This window comes from Haliotis rubra, unplaced genomic scaffold (assembly GCF_003918875.1).
Source record: "Haliotis rubra isolate DU_JTF1 unplaced genomic scaffold, ASM391887v1 Scf207, whole genome shotgun sequence".
NCBI classification, from domain to species: Eukaryota; Metazoa; Mollusca; class Gastropoda; order Lepetellida; family Haliotidae; genus Haliotis; species Haliotis rubra.
The window spans coordinates 536,292-556,474 of record NW_025766081.1 but is presented as its reverse complement, the minus strand read 5'-3'; the positions used below and the strand labels follow the sequence as shown (position 1 = coordinate 556,474).

At 41.9% G+C, this 20,183-nt stretch overlaps 1 protein-coding gene across 1 annotated transcript; it reads left to right on the top strand.

The window, feature by feature from the left end:
• The first annotated feature begins 3,344 nt into the window (after window positions 1–3,344).
• LOC124276207 (poly(U)-specific endoribonuclease-like) lies at window positions 3,345–9,490 on the top strand. The gene is made up of 6 exons (XM_046711867.1): window positions 3,345–3,870; window positions 5,054–5,167; window positions 5,755–5,911; window positions 6,482–6,696; window positions 8,353–8,615; window positions 9,188–9,490. Exons 1-6 carry the CDS (start codon window positions 3,795–3,797, stop codon window positions 9,431–9,433), a joined length of 1,071 nt encoding a protein of 356 aa, XP_046567823.1. The 5' UTR covers window positions 3,345–3,794; the 3' UTR covers window positions 9,434–9,490.
• Window positions 9,491–20,183: the final 10,693 nt, after the last annotated feature.

The following is a 20,183-nucleotide window of genomic DNA, read 5'->3' as shown; positions in this document are numbered from 1 at the left end:
AGTGAACCACGGTTAGACAACGACGTATCACATAAACTGCCTTACACGACAGACCTGACACGTTATAGAATGAGAATCAAACACGAGTTTTAGACGTGACGAACGAATGCAATGTCTGCTAGGCTAACATTAACTAGTTAACTAAGTTAAAAGAATACTCGACGTCTTGTATATAATGACTAAAGTTAATCTTAACTCTATAGATTAACTTCATTTATATGAAACAATCCTCGAATTTCGTAGCACATTGAACATGTATGTGTATTCGGGTAATATGTTAACTCTTTTGACACGAATGGACTCTGTTGTCTCGATGTGAAACAAAATATTCTTTTGTTTCTCTAAATACAGGATTATACCGTCTTATTGAGAATACTGGAAGGCAGTATTGTAAAGGAACTGTTTCCATTTCTTACATAACTCATTTTATTTTTCTAGATAAATCAGATGTGTAGAAGTTTTAACGTGTATGTCAGAGCTTTATTTTAGCTGGTTTTTGTCTCGGTACGTAATTATTCTTGCTTAACTATTTCCTACATATCCCAGTTGCGTAGATCGATGTTGATCACTGGATTGTCTGGTCCAGACTGGATTATTTACAGTCCGCGACCATATAGCTGGAATATTGCTGAGTGCGGCGTAAAACAACCATCGATCAATTAATACCCAGCAAACTCATGTACCGTACACGAGTCAACTCATATTACTAGCTGACCCGTGAAGATCCGGCTTAGAACTGGTCTTCAGCAACCCATGCTTGTCGTTAGAGGCGACTAACGGGATCGGGTGGCCAGGCTCGCTGACTTGATTGACACGTCATCGGTTCCCAATTGCGTAGATCGATGCTCATGCTGTTGATCAATGGATTGTCTGGTTCAGACTCGATTATTTACAGACCGCCGCCATATAGTTGGAATATTGCTGAATGCTGCGTAAAGCTAAACTCACTCACTCACTCACGCACGCATGTTACTATACACCAATACATCGGCTTTGATACAAGAACATACATCTTTGAAAATGATAAAGGTCACACCACTAGATTATCATTCAAGTATTGATATCGTTTTATATCTATGAACAGTGAGACCAAGAGTATTAAACCACTAAATGTACTTTACTTTCTTTTTAACCCTTAGATTATACATTTACATGAGATGTGTTTTTTAAGTTGGTAATTATTGGGTTTGTTGATGTATGTTCTGTTTTTATATGGGTCGACGGTAGAGCTGGTGATGATAGGGTATTTTTTCAGAAAACATTCCATGTGCTTGTTACGATGTTTTAATGATCAGTTTCGCAGAGGTCTTATTAGAGGGCGTGGGCAGTAGCTCCTTGTACTTTTCCTTACGTTCCTAGAATACTGGAATATTTTTGGGTAAAACACGTGTCTGTTACAAAGCATATTGTGATATATTGTGATAGTTACGTTTTTGGCAGAACAGAATTTGAGGTAGCGTTATTAATTCCACTGTGTCAGTTGTTCTGTATTAATGTTCATATTCGAGTAGCCTATAATGCACAACCCCAACTCATTATTCTGATCATGTTTTTCTTTTATGACGTTTTGAATAATGCATGCTGAATTTCAGGGCAGTGGGGTAGGCTAGTGGTTAAAGCGTTCGCTCGTCACGCCGAAGACCCGGGTTCGATTCCCCACATGGGTACAATGTGCAAAGCCTATTTGTGGTGCTCCCGCCGTGATATTGCTGGAATATTGCTAAAAACGGTGTAAAACTAAACGCACTCACTCATCCACTTCATCTCTCAACCCCGTACATGTACAAATGAGTTTTTGATAACCACTGATGTTTTCAATCACCTAACGTGGACACCATTCTATTGTGCGAAAGGGTTATTGTAAAGTGCAGTTATATCTGAAGTTATATGTGTTGGTTGTATTTTCAAATGTATTACATTTAAGTCTGTAGAAACTGCTGGTCAGATTAACTAAACCGCCGGGCAAAAGAAAACATGCGCATTTTTTATGCTGGCTAAACATTAATCTAACACGAAACGGCCATACGATTATGGTGTCTTTGATACGGATAGCATTCTTGTGTCTTGTGTCTTGAATGTTTTGGTCAAGTCAAATTCACAGGTGCATTATTCCTTAACCCGGAGGTTTAGTCCTACAGAATGTGATTTTATTTGAATGTGTTTGATAAAAGATTATAATTATTTTTGATACTACCAAAATATACCCTGAGCGAATATTCGCAATAAAGCCATGGTTGTGATTGTTGCGTTGTGTTTGTGTACAATGTCGTGAATAGTAAAGCTCCCATAAATCCCAACATCCCCTTATATTGCCTGGATTAGTTTTGTTCACACTTCCGATTCGTTTTGTTCGTGGCATTATTCGTATAACTATCTGTCGAACGGTTTGTTGTTTTGTTTTTTCTAACAAATCGAGCCAAACTTCGTTGTGTCAGAGCGGCAGGGACCTGCGTGAACATTCGGGTTATCCGATGTTCGACACAACCGAGAAATTATGATTAAAGAAGGCATACAAAGAGACAAAACTTCTTTTTTTTCGAGAAGTTCGACTCATCAAAGTGTTTCACTGCAGTGTGTTCGACAAGATGAAAACCCTGAATATAATGATTTGCCTTCCTTTCAGACGATACATATGTGGTTTGAGGTATTTACTGCAACCTATTCTGACGAAGAAACTATATCACTCTTATTTGTCCACATAGAATTAGAACGTGTGTTTTTAAATAGTTTTGTAATGAAAGTTGCGATTATATATTTTGGACCATTTTATGAACGCTTCTTTCATTCTGTATTTCTCTGGCACGAGAATTTAACAGCTGAAGAAAGGCGAAGCATAGTCTTAAAATAACCTAAACTTACTGATAATTCTGTCTGGTATGGTATATTTCGAGTCATTGAAACTAAATATAGTGAAAAGAACTAGTTCAGCCTAATTCAGATTTCGTACATGTTTTCTGTGGGTTAAACGTTTTTCTGTCCTTTCTCCCGTCGGTTTACAGCGTCCAAAATAATCCAGTTTGTTCTAAATATAGAGACAAATACTCGTTCAGTCTAATTTATATTTTGTACATGTTTTCTGTGGGTTGAAACATTTTTTCTGCACTCACTCCCTAAGGTTCGTAGTATTCAAAATTATCCAGTTTTTCAATATGTTCATCTTTCCACTTACCCGTGAAGATCCGGGTTAGAATGAACCTTCAGTAACCCATGCTTGTTGTAAGAGGCGACTAACGGGATCGGGTGGTCAGACTCGCTGACTTGGTTGATACATGTCATCGGTTCCCATTTGCGTAGATCGATGCTCATGTTGTTGATCACTGGATTGTCTGGTCTAGACTCGATTATTTACAGACCGCCGCCATATAGCTGGATAATTGCTGAGTGCGGCGTAAAACTAAACTCATTCACTCACTCATCTTTCCACTTGTTTCAATAACATTTGCTCTTGCCAATCTAATGTACGCGGGAATATTAGTTTCCCCTAAATACAGGCTCACTTTGTTCTCCTGGATAGAGATGGCACCAGGGATGAGAAATTATAAAAAGTGCTTTCCTGAATGCACATCCTTTAAAATTGCTCCCGTACTTAACTATATTATACGATTCGTTGTCATTTCCCCAAACCAGTCTTTGACACAGATAAATCTAGTAACAACTGTTTTATCTGATTAAACAAGCCTAAACCGGAGTCACTGCCACGAGAACAGAACATGCGTGACATTGAAATTATACCTACATGTTGAGGGGTCACAGATAAGAATATACTTCACTTCTTTCGGTACGACACCGGGATCATGAAGTGGTGTTTCTTTTTATTCGTGGTCATCGCAGTTGTTGTCGCTGTCGACTCGGTGTTTCTGCAGAATTATGGTAGTGTAGAGGACAGCGCGGTCATTGGTTTGGGGTTGTATTTTCTAGATATGTTTCTGTAAATATAACCATGACGGCTCCTGCTGTTTTAATACGTCGAACGTTTAATACGCGTGGCCTGTTTGTCGCAGTCCTGAAATCACTTCCTTGAAGCCAATTATCCCGATTACGATATCGAAAGGTTTCTGCCCGAATATGTTTCTTGTTCTGTCTTTGTTTGTTGTTTAACGCCACACTCAGCAATATTCCAGCTATATGGCGGCGGTCTGTAAATAATCGAACTTGGACCAGATAATCCAGTGACAGCAGGAGCATCGATCTACGCAATCAGGACGATAATATGTCTCAACCTAGTCAGAGAGCCTGACCACCCGATCCATTAGTTGCCTGTTACGACAAGCATAGGTTGCTGGAAAAAAACATTCCTAGCCCGGATCTTCACGGGTTCTGGTTTGCCAGAACCATAGTTACCCAGACTGGTGGGTTTCACCAAAGTTCTTAGACCGACATCACTCTGGGCTTTCTTCCATAAGGCGCCGTGATGGAACTTCAATACTGTTCAACGTGCGTTATATCCCAACTCGCTCACATTATCTGAACAGCGAAAGGCGACTCTTCCGTTACACAGAGATCCACCGTCACTGACGCCGTCGGTCACTTACACCGTCGGTACCCGTGAAGATCAGGGTAACGATTGGTCTTCAGCAATCAATGCTTGGGGTCAAAAGGCGACTAACGAGATCAGGTGGTCAGGCTCGCTGGCTTCGTTAATGCATGTCCAAATTGCGCACATCGAAGCGCATCATGATAATCACTGGATTATAAGTCCCGGAGACGATTATTTGCCAACCGTCGTCGTCTTATAGCTAAAGCATTGCTGAGTTCGGCGTTAAACAACAAGCAATCGAACACAAGCATACCGTTTGCTTCTTCTTTTGATTATTAGCAACTCATGTTACTATACAAACATAAGCAATAAAACACGAACGAACTATCTATAGTTATTTGAACGATTTAATGAGCGTGCTCATAATGCCCCCTTCATACGTGACTATCGTCATATTAGGCACATTGCTTGAACATGTCCAGGGTATATTGGTGGTATAGTGTACCCATTAAGGACTGATTAATGGTATCAATGAAATCAGACCTTAGGGAATTTATCCATGAAACATTTGACCAGGAACCTGCCAGCATCGTTGTTACACGCCGAGCGACTACATCAAGCCGTGTCAGTGCGACTCCGACTGCGAATCTTTCAACAACTGCTGCAACGACTTCTGGAGACTGTGCAGAGGTGGGTACTTTAGGGCACAAATTGAACCATGCTGTTGATTGTTTACAGATGGTTAGTGCTAGATTCAAGAAGGTCTGTAACCGAAGATCTTCGAGCATATATCTTACAATGACATCTCCCTTTGCGGAGGATTTGCCCTTTCCATACTCTAGAAAGGGAGTAGCTTTGTCAACAACCGAGGTTTTTGGATCATTTATCTGACCATCGTGACAGGTAAGTTTACAGCTGATTTACACTTTCCGAGACTGTGCAAGGGAGTAACGCTTGTCTGCAGCTGCTACTCGTTTTGTCTGACTGAAGCAAGCCAATCTCTTAAAGCCATAGACGAAATTCTTATTTCACTACAATACTTGTTTTATGTCTGTATAAGAAACACCACTTCAAATTCACACAATTGGTACGTAAATTAAATATTTATGTATAATTTAAATAATAATATTTGTTTTTACACCTATATAAAAAGTATGGCTATCCTGCAAGGAACCTGTGGGAAATATAAAAAATCACTTAGTGAGGTAACATACCCTGCAACTAGGGACGCTTAATGTAATATGAATACTACTGAGAAAAGAATGAATATTTTCCAGGATCTGAGATTGGGCTGGTGGTTACCCAAAATGAATTGAACACATTCGCCCAACAGCTGTGGGACAGCGATGACAACAGAATAAACAGCTCCCTCTACACACTCAACTACCAGGGGAATACAACACAAAATGAAGAAACGGACATGGCAACGGACAAGTAAATGCTTTCTGTTTTCAGTGACTGCCCCTTGCTTTGTATCTTAATTTGGATGATAAAATGTGCAAGTTAAAACATTTGAATCATGGTGAATCCAACGACAACTTTTTTGTTCAGTATTAACTAATGGGTTGCGGTTTTTAAATTAAATTACGGATTTGCTATGAACAAGTGAAGTTGTGTCTATCTTACTGGAATATTTTGTTTCTTGAATTCGATTTACCATATAACTGTACATGTTCATAGTATGAAATGTCTCATTATCGAAATTGAATTCAAAAGTTTACGAAAATTTGTTTACTTTCCCATGAAGTGAATGAGTGTGGTTTTACGCCGCTTTTAGCAATATTCCACCAATATCACGGCGGGGACACCAGAAATGCACTTCACACATTGTACCCATGTGGGGAAACGAACCCCGGTCTTCGGTGTGACGAGCGGACACTTTAACCACTAGGCTACCCCACCGCCCCTTCACACATACAGTGTATGTTAAGAATGAGGTCAGATTTTATATATACGTTTCTGGCATGGCAGCGTATACAATAACTGAGAGTATGTTTTGAACAGATTCCTCACGCCTGTCGATGGCCAGCTGGACGCCTTGCTGTCCAAAGCCAATTCTACATATGCGTTGTTTATTCAACTACTGGACAACTACGAACTGAATGTCCATCAGTCTGAACACCGCCCTCTGGTGGAGATTCAAGAGGAGGATGCCTTCTGGGCCGTGGCGTCCCAGACAAGGGTCATGCAGCTTGCCGCTAAGTTTCTCCTTGATAACGGTAAATTTTGTCAGAGTTTATCGATCTTGTAAAATGTCATCTGCAGATTTATCATACGAGTGACATTTAATACACTTTAAAGAGGCATTATGTTCCAGCATCTGGTCACTTTTCATCACAATTCCGTGATATTGTTGGATAATTGCTAAAATCGGCGTTAAACCATACTCACTCACTTTTCAATATAAATCTTGACGTTGTTGTCAATGTTTTGAGTGAAATAGGACACTGTCTCACTGTAATGTAAGTAATTCATTACTTGTTCACTTTGTAACCAACGTTTGAAGTCAACATTCACAAGAGTCGCCTGTTTCCCATCTGTTGTGACTATTAATGTTCCAGACTCTAGTAGGGGCGGTGGGGTAGCCTAGTGGTTAAAGCGTTCGCTCGTCACGCCGAAGACCTGGGTTCGATTCCCCACATGGGCACAATGTGTGAAGCCCATTTCTGGTGTCCCCCGCCGTGATGTTGCTGGAATATTGCTAAAAGTGGCGTAAAACTAAACTCACTCACTCCAGGCTCTAGTCCATGCTTTAAAAAGTATAAATGATCAATCATCCACAGTACCATTGAAACAAAAAACAACATTTTGTTGTTGTTTATTCTTACGCCAAACTTGAAATATAACTTAGCTGATCTAATAGTTGATGGGTTATTTGGTTGCGCTAATTTCGCTGTCACTTCAAATAAATGTCCTCTGATGTACACGTTTCAGGACAGATGGTGTTTTTTTATAATTTTATTATATTTAACGTGTGAATTGTCATAAAAGGTAAGGGGAGGTGGGAGAGGCTAGTGGTTAAAGCGTTCGCTCGTCACCCCGAAGACCCGGGTTCGAGTCCCCACTCACTCATTATATCACGCGGATTTGCTTCAAGAAAACTGCTAAAAGCGGCGTAAAACTAAACTCACTCATAAAAGGTAAACCAAGAATACGCCTTGTTGTTGCAGAGTGAATGAAGCTGGAGTAGGCTGGTTGTAATGTTTTTACGTGGTCTTGTTTGACGTTTCAGGCCACATGCTGTTGTTTTTAAATTTATACTTAAAGTGTGAATTGTCATAAAAAGTAAACCAAGAATACGTCATGACCTGGTTATTGCAGAGCGAATGAATAGATAGAGTGACTGTAATGTTTTAACGTGGACTTGTTTGACAAGTCTCGAGCTCCGATTCTTTCCTTCAGTTACAGAAAAAATATTGCTGAATGAGGAGTAATTTAATTAACATTCAATCATCATGGCCCTGTTGATATATTTATCTCTGACTCTGACATTCTCTTTTGCAATTTCTCAATTAACCTACTAACACCACACATCATCTTATTTGCGAAAAAGTACATCCATATATCAATTATCTAACAGAATAAGTTGTCAATTGAAAGTTTTATCAATATTGTTTATGTTTAAAGTTGAAAAAATCATTGCCTTCATTTCATGCTAAATGGAAACAAACAGCTGAACAATATATGGCACTCCTCAATGTGTCGTCATGTCAATAATATTTTACGTACGCTTCAACTGTTTTATGAGACCAATGACATTGCTGACATTAATGTACACCTGCTGAACAGAAATGAATAATAGAAAATTAAGAACAACAAAAACACATTCAATAACTCATTATGGTCTTGTATACTAATTAATATTCACTCTTCAGGGTTCATCAAAGCAGATCCGCACGCCTTCAGGACGGTTATTAATGAGATGTGGTTCGAGATGTACAGCCACTATTCCGTGCAGCTGAAGAGTCACAAAAACAGCGGCTTTGAGCATATAATGATTGGAGAAAAGTCGCAAAACACGCATCAAAATGCACATAACGTCTCCAATCACATCATGGGGTTGAACAACTGGATACAGTTCTACCTGCTGGAGAAAGCGGAGACTATTGACTACCACGGTTATCTGTCCTACCTACAGGTGGGTGAATGTGGTTGTAGGCCTCCTTTATGAATATTCCCGCTACCGCGTATATCACCGTGGTGGACACCAGAAATATGCGGAATATATTCTGGACATCGACTTGACGCTCGAAAACTAGAAACTCTTGACGATCCCATACCATACATCCCTAGAATTTCTTACATTTCTCTTTATATATGCACGAAAAATAGTATTGGCTTTAAAATGGACTATTTCGTTCTGAATTTGGTATAGAAAATGTATTCTGTCATAATTAGTTACATTTCTCTTTATATATGCATGATAAAAAGTATTGGCTTTAAAATGGACTATTTCATTCTGAATTGGGTATAGAAAATGTATTCTGTCATATATATGATGACGAAAGCTATCTCCTTTTGAATTTGTATTTGGGTAGAATTGACAAATTGTGGATGTGTCACACATTGTATCATTGAACAATTATCGGATGTTTAAATATTTAATGTGATTTTACTGGACGTTTTCATGTGGTCAATCATTGCATTCAGTTTCTGTTTAAATATTCCCTCTGTTGTTGTAAACTTAAGTCCTCGTTTCCATGGTTTCAGGACCCTCCTTTGGTGAGTATCCAGTTCCAGTGGAACGATGCCATGGGAAGGAAGAAAAACTTCTTTGTTGGAACAAGTCCCGAGTTTGACATGGCGCTGTACACTGTGTGCGGGCTCGTCCACCCTAACAAGCCCTGTCACGTGACAATCAATGGACAGAACATCACCATCAAGGCTACGACGTCACGCTACCAATCCACCCTTCAGCTTACAGGAGCTGCCCCTTCCTTTACAGGTAGCGTCTGATCGATGGTGTCAGATCCATATCGCTTTTGATGATAGCGAAATAAATTTTAAAACATGTTGCATTGTTGTGCTTATTTTCGTCGTTTCACTGTTTGTACAATTTATGATACTCTAAACGTTTTAAGTTAAAAGTGTTCCAATGGAGCACTAAAAGAGTCTCTTAACAATCTACATTCATAACAGACCTGGGACAGTTTGGTTTCCTTTGGTGCTCGTAATGCTTCATCTTCAGTAACCCAATGCATTCCATGTTTGCTAGTCTGTCTCACAGTCCCTGAACCACATTAATTTCCCTACTGCCAAGCTTTCTCTGCAGTGCTAAAGCCCTAAAAAAAGCAAGTCTAGATTTCCTCAGGTTCAGGATCTCTGGTCTCCCTAGGGCTCCTTATCAATATAAATGGGTTTGTTTGTTACTATCAAAATTATATATATTCAGAGACTAAGCCTTAGTCTACATGTTTGCTTGCATTGTGTTATTGTCTAACGCCGCACTCAGCAATATTCCAGCTATATGACGGCGGGTGTTGCTGCTTAATTTGTGTCTTATGTATGTCCCTGACGACAGGAATGAGTGGTCCTTGGAACTATTTTACTTTTGTTTATCAAAAACAGCAGTAATCTTCATATCAGCAACACACCCCAACCACTGCAGCTCCACATGTCCCAACCCGTGAAGGTCCGGGTTAGAATATTGATCTTCAGTAACCCATGCTTGTCGTAAGAGGCGACTAACGGGATCGGGTGGTCAGGCTCGCTGACTTGGTTGCCACATGTCATCGGTTCCCATTGCGTAGTTAGATGCTCATGCTGTTGATCACTAGATTGTCTGGTTCAGACTCGATTATTTATAACGATGCCGTTAACGTCAAGTCACGTTGCCCCACTACACGTCAGTTGTACAGTGACGCAACCGACCTGCTAGACATTCCATTTTACGGCATAATGTCAGTGGTTGAATTATTAAAACAGCTTCCCGATGCAAGGGAGGTAACTGGCTGTAATAGTCCAAGTTTCCACCCTTGCAGAACTAGGCTGGAATTATGGAGTTAGGCTTGACTAACTGGTCTGTACATAGTGCAGTCGAAATCACATAACGAATCCGACATCCGACATCCAATACTACCGTAGAGATGTCGGTGGATTGCAGGCTTCGCGGGGCAAGTGTACCGTCAACATGTTTTGGAAATCTTTTCATGATTTAATCAAAGAGGTCAAATTATTCGATGCCTTTCGCAAGGTACGACCCGTTTTATTTCGATAAAGATATTGATTACCTGTCACGTCATCTTGACTGGGCTCCGTCATTTTACTTGAAGCAAATCCTCGTGATACAGTGAGTGAGTGAGTATGGTTTTACGCCACTTTTAGCAATATTCCAGCAATATCACGGCGGGGGACACAAGAAATGGGTTTCACACATTGTACCAATGTAGAAAATCGAACCCGGGCCTTCGGGGTTGCGAGCCAACGCTTTATCCACTACACTAGGCTCACACTAGGTGTGGTGCGGGCAATTTGATGGAATTATATCATGACATGCCGATTAACCCAATACATGATCTGTACGACAGTTCCACATATAACACACACACAAAAAACTTGGAACTGAAAAGCCCACTTTTCGTCTTACTGGAAATAGTCACTTCAAACGGAACGTTGGCAAAGGAATGGACAGTGGCTCAGAATTGTTAAGAGCTCTTTTCTTATACAACCAGATGCAGTTTTCCAACAAGAACATCCCCAAGAACGTAAGTGTAGACGTACATGCCATCTGGCTGATTCAAGAGTATCAATAACAATATAGCATATCAGGATTACAGACATACAGATATGCCGTAGCATTGTAGCGTTCTTGCTGAATTACTTACGTTCACAATCCAAAGTCTGTCTTCACCTGCTCTTTATCAGTCTACCACACAGGCCCTCTTGTCTTTGCGACACATGCACTCCACTGGGAAGCATTTGGAGGTGGGGACCATCACAAATATTGGTTTATCTTTTTATAATTCTTTAATCCTCGCAAAGACACGAGACCTTTGGTCTCCCACAGCTCAGTGTACATGTGTCAGCTCAGTGTACATGTGTCAGCTCAGTGTACATGTGTCAGCTCAGTGTACAAGTGTCAGCTCAGTGTACATGTGTCAGCTCAGTGTACATGTGTCAGCTCAGTGTACATGTGTCAGCTCAGTGTACATGTGTCAGCTCAGTGTACATGTGTCAGCTCAGTGTACATGTGTCAGCTCAGTGTACATGTGTCAGCTCAGTCTACATGTGTCAGCTCAGTGTACATGTGTCAGCTCAGTCTACAAGTGTCAGCTCAGTCTACAAGTGTCAGCTCAGTGTACAAGTGTCAGCTCAGTCTACATGCGTCAGCTCAGTGTACATGCGTCAGCTCAGTGTACATGTGTCAGCTCAGTGTACATGTGTCAGCTCAGTGTACATGTGTCAGCTCAGTGTACATGTGTCAGCTCAGTGTACATGTGTCAGCTCAGTGTACAAGTGTCAGCTTAGTGTACATGCGTCAGCTCAGTGTACAAGTGTCAGCTCAGTGTACAAGTGTCAGCTCAGTGTACATGTGTCTGCTCAGTGTACAAGTATCAGCTCAGTCTACATGTGATTGCTCAGTGTACAAGTATCAGCTCAGTGTACATGTGATTGCTCAGTGTACAAGTATCAGCTCAGTGTACATGTGATTGCTCAGTGTACAAGTATCAGCTCAGTGTACATGTGATTGCTCAGTGTACAAGTATCAGCTCAGTGTACATGTGTTTGCTCAGTGTACAAGTATCAGCTCAGTGTACAAGTGTCAGCTCAGTGTACTGGTGTCAGCTCAGTGTACAAGTGTCAGCTCAGTGTACATATGTCAGCTCAGTGTAGAGGTGTCAGCTCAGTGTACATGTGTCAGCTCAGTGTACAAGTGTCAGCTCAGTGTACAAGTATCAGCTCAGTGTACATGTGTTTGCTCAGTGTACAAGTATCAGCTCAGTGTACATGTGTCAGCTCAATGTACATGTGTTTGCTCAGTGTACAAGTGTCAGCTCAGTGTACAAGTGTCAGCTCAATGTACAAGTGACTGCTCAGTGTACAAGTGTCAGCTCAGTGTACAAGTGTCAGCTCAATGTACATGTGTCAGCTCAGTGTACATGTGTCAGCTCAGTGTACATGTGTCAGCTCAGTGTACAAGTGTCAGCTTAGTGTACATGCGTCAGCTCAGTCTACATGTGTCTGCTCAGTGTACAAGTGTCTGCTTAGTGTACAAGTATCAGCTCAGTCTACATGTGATTGCTCAGTGTACAAGTATCAGCTCAGTCTACATGTGATTGCTCAGTGTACAAGTATCAGCTCAGTCTACATGTGATTGCTCAGTGTACAAGTATCAGCTCAGTCTACATGTGATTGCTCAGTGTACAAGTATCAGCTCAGTGTACATGTGATTGCTCAGTGTACAAGTATCAACTCAGTCTACATGTGATTGCTCAGTGTACAAGTATCAGCTCAGTCTACATGTGATTGCTCAGTGTACAAAGTATCAGCTCAGTGTACATGTGATTGCTCAGTGTACAAGTATCAACTCAGTCTACATGTGATTGCTCAGTGTACAAGTATCAACTCAGTCTACATGTGGATTGCTCAGTGTACAAGTATCAGCTCAGTGTACATGTGATTGCTCAGTGTACAAGTATCAACTCAGTCTACATGTGATTGCTCAGTGTACAAGTATCAGCTCAGTCTACATGTGATTGCTCAGTGTACAAGTATCAGCTCAGTGTACATGTGATTGCTCAGTGTACAAGTATCAACTCAGTCTACATGTGATTGCTCAGTGTACAAGTATCAGCTCAGTCTACATGTGATTGCTCAGTGTACAAGTATCAGCTCAGTGTACATGTGATTGCTCAGTGTACAAGTATCAACTCAGTCTACATGTGATTGCTCAGTGTACAAGTATCAGCTCAGTGTACATGTGATTGCTCAGTGTACAAGTATCAGCTCAGTCTACATGTGATTGCTCAGTGTACAAGTATCAGCTCAGTGTACATGTGATTGCTCAGTGTACAAGTATCAGCTCAGTGTACATGTGATTGCTCAGTGTACAAGTATCAGCTCAGTGTACATGTGTTTGCTCAGTGTACAAGTATCTGCTCAGTGTACAAGTGTCAGCTCAGTGTACTGGTGTCAGCTCAGTGTACATGTGTCAGCTCAGTGTACAAGTGTCAGCTCAGTGTACAAGTGTCAGCTCAGTGTACATGTGTCTGCTCAGTGTACATGTGTTAGCTCAGTGTACATGTGTCAGCTCAGTGTACATGTGTCAGCTCAGTCTACAAGTGTCAGCTCAGTGTACATGTGTCAGCTCAGTGTACATGCGTCAGCTCAGTCTACATGTGTCAGCTCAGTGTACATGTGTCAGCTCAGTCTACAAGTGTCAGCTCAGTCTACAAGTGTCAGCTCAGTGTACAAGTGTCAGCTCAGTCTACATGTGTCAGCTCAGTGTACATGCGTCAGCTCAGTGTACATGTGTCAGCTCAGTGTACATGTGTCAGCTCAGTGTACATGTGTCAGCTCAGTGTACATGTGTCAGCTCAGTGTACATGTGTCAGCTCAGTGTACAAGTGTCAGCTTAGTGTACATGCGTCAGCTCAGTGTACAAGTGTCAGCTCAGTGTACAAGTATCAGCTCAGTCTACATGTGATTGCTCAGTGTACAAGTATCAGCTCAGTGTACATGTGATTGCTCAGTGTACAAGTATCAGCTCAGTCTACATGTGATTGCTCAGTGTACAAGTATCAGCTCAGTGTACATGTGATTGCTCAGTGTACAAGTATCAGCTCAGTGTACATGTGTTTCCTCAGTGTACAAGTATCAGCTCAGTGTACAAGTGTCAGCTCAGTGTACTGGTGTCAGCTCAGTGTACGTGTCAGCTCAGTGTACATATGTCAGCTCAGTGTAGAGGTGTCAGCTCAGTGTACATGTGTCAGCTCAGTGTACAAGTGTCAGCTCAGTGTACAAGTGTCAGCTCAGTGTACATGTGTTTGCTCAGTGTACAAGTATCAGCTCAGTGTACATGTGTCAGCTCAATGTACATGTGTTTTGCTCAGTGTACAAGTGTCAGCTCGGTGTACAAGTGTCAGCTCAATGTACACCAAGTGACTGCTCAGTGTACAAGTGTCAGCTCAGTGTACAAAGTGTCAGCTCAATGTACATGTGTCAGCTCAGTACGTACGTGTCAGCTCAGTGTACATGTGTCAGCTCAGTGTACAAGTATCAGCTTAGTGTACATGCGTCAGCTCAGTCTACATGTGTCTGCTCAGTGTACAAGTGTCTGCTTAGTGTACAAGTATCACCTCAGTCTACATGTGATTGCTCAGTGTACAAGTATCAGCTCAGTCTACATGTGATTGCTCAGTGTACAAGTATCAGCTCAGTGTACATGTGATTGCTCAGTGTACAAGTATCAACTCAGTCTACATGTGATTGCTCAGTGTACAAGTATCAGCTCAGTGTACATGTGATTGCTCAGTGTACAAGTATCAACTCAGTCTACATGTGATTGCTCAGTGTACAAGTATCAGCTCAGTCTACATGTGATTGCTCAGTGTACAAAGTATCAGCTCAGTGTACATGTGATTGCTCCAGTGTACAAGTATCAACTCAGTCTACAATGTGATTGCTCAGTGTACAAGTATCAGCTCAGTGCACATGTGATTGTTCAGTGTACAAGTATCAGCTCAGTGTACATGTGATTGCTCAGTGTACAAGTATCAACTCAGTCTACATGTGATTGCTCAGTGTACAAGTATCAGCTCAGTGTACATGTGATTTGCTCAGTGTACAAGTATCAACTCAGTCTACATGTGATTGCTCAGTGTACAAGTATCAGCTCAGTGTACGTGGGATTGCTCAGTGTACAAGTATCAGCTCAGTGTACATGTGATTGCTCAGTGTACAAGTATCACCTCAGTCTACATGTGATTGCTCAGTGTACAGAAGTATCAGCTCAGTCTACATGTGATTGCTCAGTGTACAAGTATCAGCTCAGTGTACATGTGATTGCTCAGTGTACAAGTATCAGCTCAGTGTACATGTGATTGCTCAGTGTACAAGTATCAGCTCAGTGTACATGTGTTTGCTCAGTGTACAAGTATCAGCTCAGTGTACAAGTGTCGAGCTCAGTGTACTGGTGTCAGCTCTGTGTACAAGTGTCAGCTCATTCCGCACATATGTCAGCTCAGTGTGTAGAAGTGTCAGCTCAGTGTACATGTGTCAGCTCAGTGTACAAGTGTCAGCTCAGTGTACAAGTATCAGCTCAGTGTACATGTGTTTGCTCAGTGTACAAGTATCAGCTCAGTGTACATGTGTCAGCTCAATGTACATGTGTTTCCTCAGTGTACAAGTGTCAGCTCAGTGTACAAGTGTCAGCTCAATGTACAAGTGACTGCTCAGTGTACAAGTGTCAGCTCAGTGTACAAGTGTCAGCTCAATGTACAAGTGTCAGTTCAGTGTACATGTGTCAGCTCAGTGTCCATGTGTTTGCTCAGTGTCCATGTGTTAGCTCAGTGTACAAGTGTCAGCTCAGTGTACAAGTGTCAGCTCAGTGTGCAAGTGTCAGCTCAGTGTACAAGTGTCAGCTCAGTGTACAAGTGTCAGCTCAATGTACAAGTGTCAGCTCAGTGTACATGTGTCAGCTCAGTGTCCATGTGTTAGCTCAGTGTCCATGTGTCAGCTCAGTGTACAAGTGTCAGCTCAGTGTACAAGTGTTAGCTCAGTGTACATGTGTTAGCTCAGTGTACATGTGTCAGCTCAGTGTACAAGTGTCAGCTCAGTGTACAAGTGTCAGCTCAGTGTACAAGTGTCAGCTCAGTGTCGATGTGTTAGCTCAGTGTCCATGTGTTAGCTTAGTGTACATGTGTTAGCTCAGTGTACTGGTGTCAGCTCTGTGTGCAAGTGTCAGCTAAGTGTACATGTGTTAGCTCAGTGTACAGGTGTCAGCTCAGTGTACATGTGTCAGCTCAGTGTACAAGTGTCAGCTCAGTGTACAAGTATCAGCTCAGTTTACATGTGTTTGCTCAGTGTACAAGTATCAGCTCAGTGTACAAGTGTCAGCTCAATGTACATGTTTTTGCTCAGTGTACAAGTGTCAATTTCAGCGTACATGTTTCAGTTTCAGTGTACGAGTGTCAGCTCAGTGTACAAGTGTCAGCTCAGTGTACAAGTGTCAGCTCAGTGTACAAGTGTCAGCTCAATGTACATGTGATTGCTCAGTGTACAAGTATCAGCTCAGTGTACATGTGTTTGCTCAGTGTACAAGTGTCAGCTCAGTGTATAAGTGTCAGCTCAGTGTACTGGTGTCAGCTCTGTGTACAAGTGTCAGCTCAGTGTACATATGTCAGCTCAGTGTAGAGGTGTCAGCTCAGTGTACATGTGTCAGCTCAGTGTACAAGTGTCAGCTCAGTGTACAAGTATCAGCTCAGTGTACATGTGTTTGCTCAGTGTACAAGTATCAGCTCAGTGTACAAGTGTCAGCTCAAAGTACATGTGTTTGCTCAGTGTACAAGTGTCAGCTCAGTGTACAAGTGTCAGCTCAATGTACAAGTGACTGCTCAGTGTACATGTGTCAGCTCAGTGTACAAGTGTCAGCTCAATATACAAGTGTCAGCTCAGTGTACATGTGTCAGCTCAGTGTCCATGTGTTAGCTCAGTGTACATGTGTTAGCTCAGTGTACAAGTGTCAGCTCAGTGTGCAAGTGTCAGCTCAGTGTACAAGTGTCAGCCCAATGTACAAGTGTCAGCTCAGTGAACATGCGTCAGCTCAGTGTCCATGTTTTAGCTCAGTGTACATGTGTTAGCTCAGTGCACAAGTGTCAGCTCAGTGTACAAGTGTTAGCTCAGTGTACATGTGTTAGCTCAGTGTACATGTGTCAGCTCAGTGTACAAGTGTCCGCTCAGTGTACATGTGTCAGTTCAGTGTACAAGTGTCAGCTCAGTGTCCATGTGTCAGTTCAGTGTACAAGTGTTAGCTCAGTGTACATGTGTTAGCTCAGTGTACAAGTGTCAGCTCAGTGTACTGGTGTCAGCTCTGTGTACAAGTGTCAGCTCAGTGTACATGTGTCAGCTCAGTGTACAAGTGTCAGCTCAGTGTACAAGTATCAGCTCAGTGTACATGTGTTTGCTCAGTGTACAAGTATCTGCTCAGTGTACAAGTGTCAGCTCAGTGTACAAGTGTCAGCTCAATGTACAAGTGTCAGCTCAGTGTACATGTGTCAGCTCAGTGTACATGTGTTAGCCCAGTGTACAAGTGTCAGCTCAGTGTACATGTGTCAGCTCAGTGTATAAGTGTCAGCTCAGTGTACATGTGTCAGCTCAATGTACAAGTGTCAGCTCAGTGTACATGTGTCAGCTCAGTGTACATGTGTTAGCTCAGTGTACATGTGTCAGCTCAGTGTACAAGTGTCAGCTCAGTGTACAAGTGTCAGCTCAGTGTACATGTGTCAGCTCAGTGTACATGTGTTAGCTCAGTGTACATGTGTCAGCTCAGTGTACAAGTGTCAGCTCAGTGTCCATGTGTCAGCTCAGAGTACAAGTGTCAGCTCAGTGTACAAGTGTCAGCTCAGTGTAAATGTGTCAGCTCAGTGTACATGTGTCAGCTCAGTATACAAGTGTCAGCTCAGTGTACATGTGTCAGCTCAATGTACAAGTGTCAGCTCAGTGTACATGTGTCAGCTCAGTGTACATGTGTCAGCTCAGTGTCCATGTGTTAGCTCAGTGTCCATGTGTTAGCTCAGTGTACAAGTGTCAGCTCAATGTACAAGTGTCAGCTCAGTGTGCAAGTGTCAGCTCAGTGTACAAGTGTCATCTCAGTGTACAAGTGTCAGCTCAATGTACAAGTGTCAGCTCAGTGTACAAGTGTCAGCTCAGTGTACAAGTGTCAGCTCAATGTACAAGTGTCAGCTCAGTGTACAAGTGTCAGCTCAATGTACATGTGTTTGCTCAGTGTACAAGTGTCAGCTCAGTGTACATGTGTCAGCTCAGTGTACATGTGTCAGCTCAGTGTAAATGTGTCAGCTCAGTGTACATGTGTTAGCTCAGTGTACATGTGTCAGCTCAGTGTACAAGTGTCAGCTCAGTGTACATGTGTCAGCTCAGTGTACATGTGTTAGCTCAGTGTACATGTGTTAGCTCAGTGTACATGTGTCAGCTCAGTGTACAAGTGTCAGCTCAGTGTACATGTGTCAGCTCAGTGTACAAGTGTCAGCTCAGTGTACATGTGTTTGCTCAGTGTACATGTGTTAGTTTCAGTGTACATGTGTCACCTCAGTGTACATGTGTAGCTCAGTGTACATGTGTCAGCTCAGTGTACAAGTGTCAGCTCAGTGTACAAGTGTCAGTTCAGTGTCCATGTGTTAGTTTCAGTGTATATGTCACCTCATGTACATGTGTCAGCTCAGTGTACAAGTGTCAGCTCAGTGTACATGTGTCAGCTCAGTGTACAAGTGTCAGCTCAGTGTACATGTGTCAGCTCAGTGTACAAGTGTCAGCTCAGTGTACATGTGTCAGCTCAGTGTACCAGTGTCAGCTCAGTGTACATGTGTCAGCTCAGTGTACATGTGTCAGCTCAGTGTACATGTGTCAGCTCAGTGTACAAGTGTCAGTTCAGTGTACATGTGTCAGCTCAGTGTACATGTGTCAGCTCAGTGTACATGTGTCAGCTCAGTGTACAAGTGTCAGCTCAGTGTACAAGTGTCAGCTCAGTGTACATGTGTCAGCTCAGTGTACATGTGTCAGCTCAGTGTACATGTGTCAGCTCAGTGTACATGTGTCAGCTCAGTGTACATGTGTCAGCTCAGTGTACATGTGTCAGCTCAGTGTACATGTGTCAGCTCAGTGTACAAGTGTCAGCTCAGTGTACAAGTGTCAGCTCAGTGTACAAGTGTCAGCTCAGTGTACATGTGTCAGCTCAGTGTACAAGTGTCAGCTTAGTGTACAAGTGTCAGCTCAGTGTACAAGTGTCAGCTCAGTGTACATGTGTCAGCTCAGTGTACAAGTGTCAGCTCAGTGTACAAGTGTCAGGTCAGTGTACAAGTGTCAGCTCAGTGTACATGTGTTTGCTCAGTGGACATGTGTTAGTTTCAGTGTACATGTGTCAGGTCAGTGTACAAGTGTCAGCTCTGTATAAAGTGTCCGTTTCAATGTACATGTGTCATTTTAATGTACATATGTGAGTTTCAATGTACTTGTGTCAGCTCATTGTAGCTCATTGTAAATGTGTCAGCTCATTATACAAGTGTCAGCTCCGTGTACGTGTCAGTTTCAGTGTACATGTTTCAGTTTCAGTGTACATGTTTCAGTTTCATTATACATGTGTCAGTTCATTGTACATATATGTGTATATACAACATACTGTATGTCAGTTCATTGTACATATATGTGTATATACAACATACTGTATGTCAGTTCAGTGTACATATATGTGTATATACAACATACTGTATGTCAGTTCATTGTACATATATGTGTATATACAACATACTGTATGTCAGTTCATTGTACATATATGTGTATATACAACATACTGTATGTCAGTTCAGTGTACATATATGTGTATATATAACATACTGTATGTCAGTTCAGTGTACATTTGTCAACCCAGTGAACATGTGACTGCTCCAGTGTGTGAGGCGTAAGGAACGGCGAGCTGATTATGAGGATATATAAAATAAATACATTTCTGCTGATATCAGGTAAACACGGAACA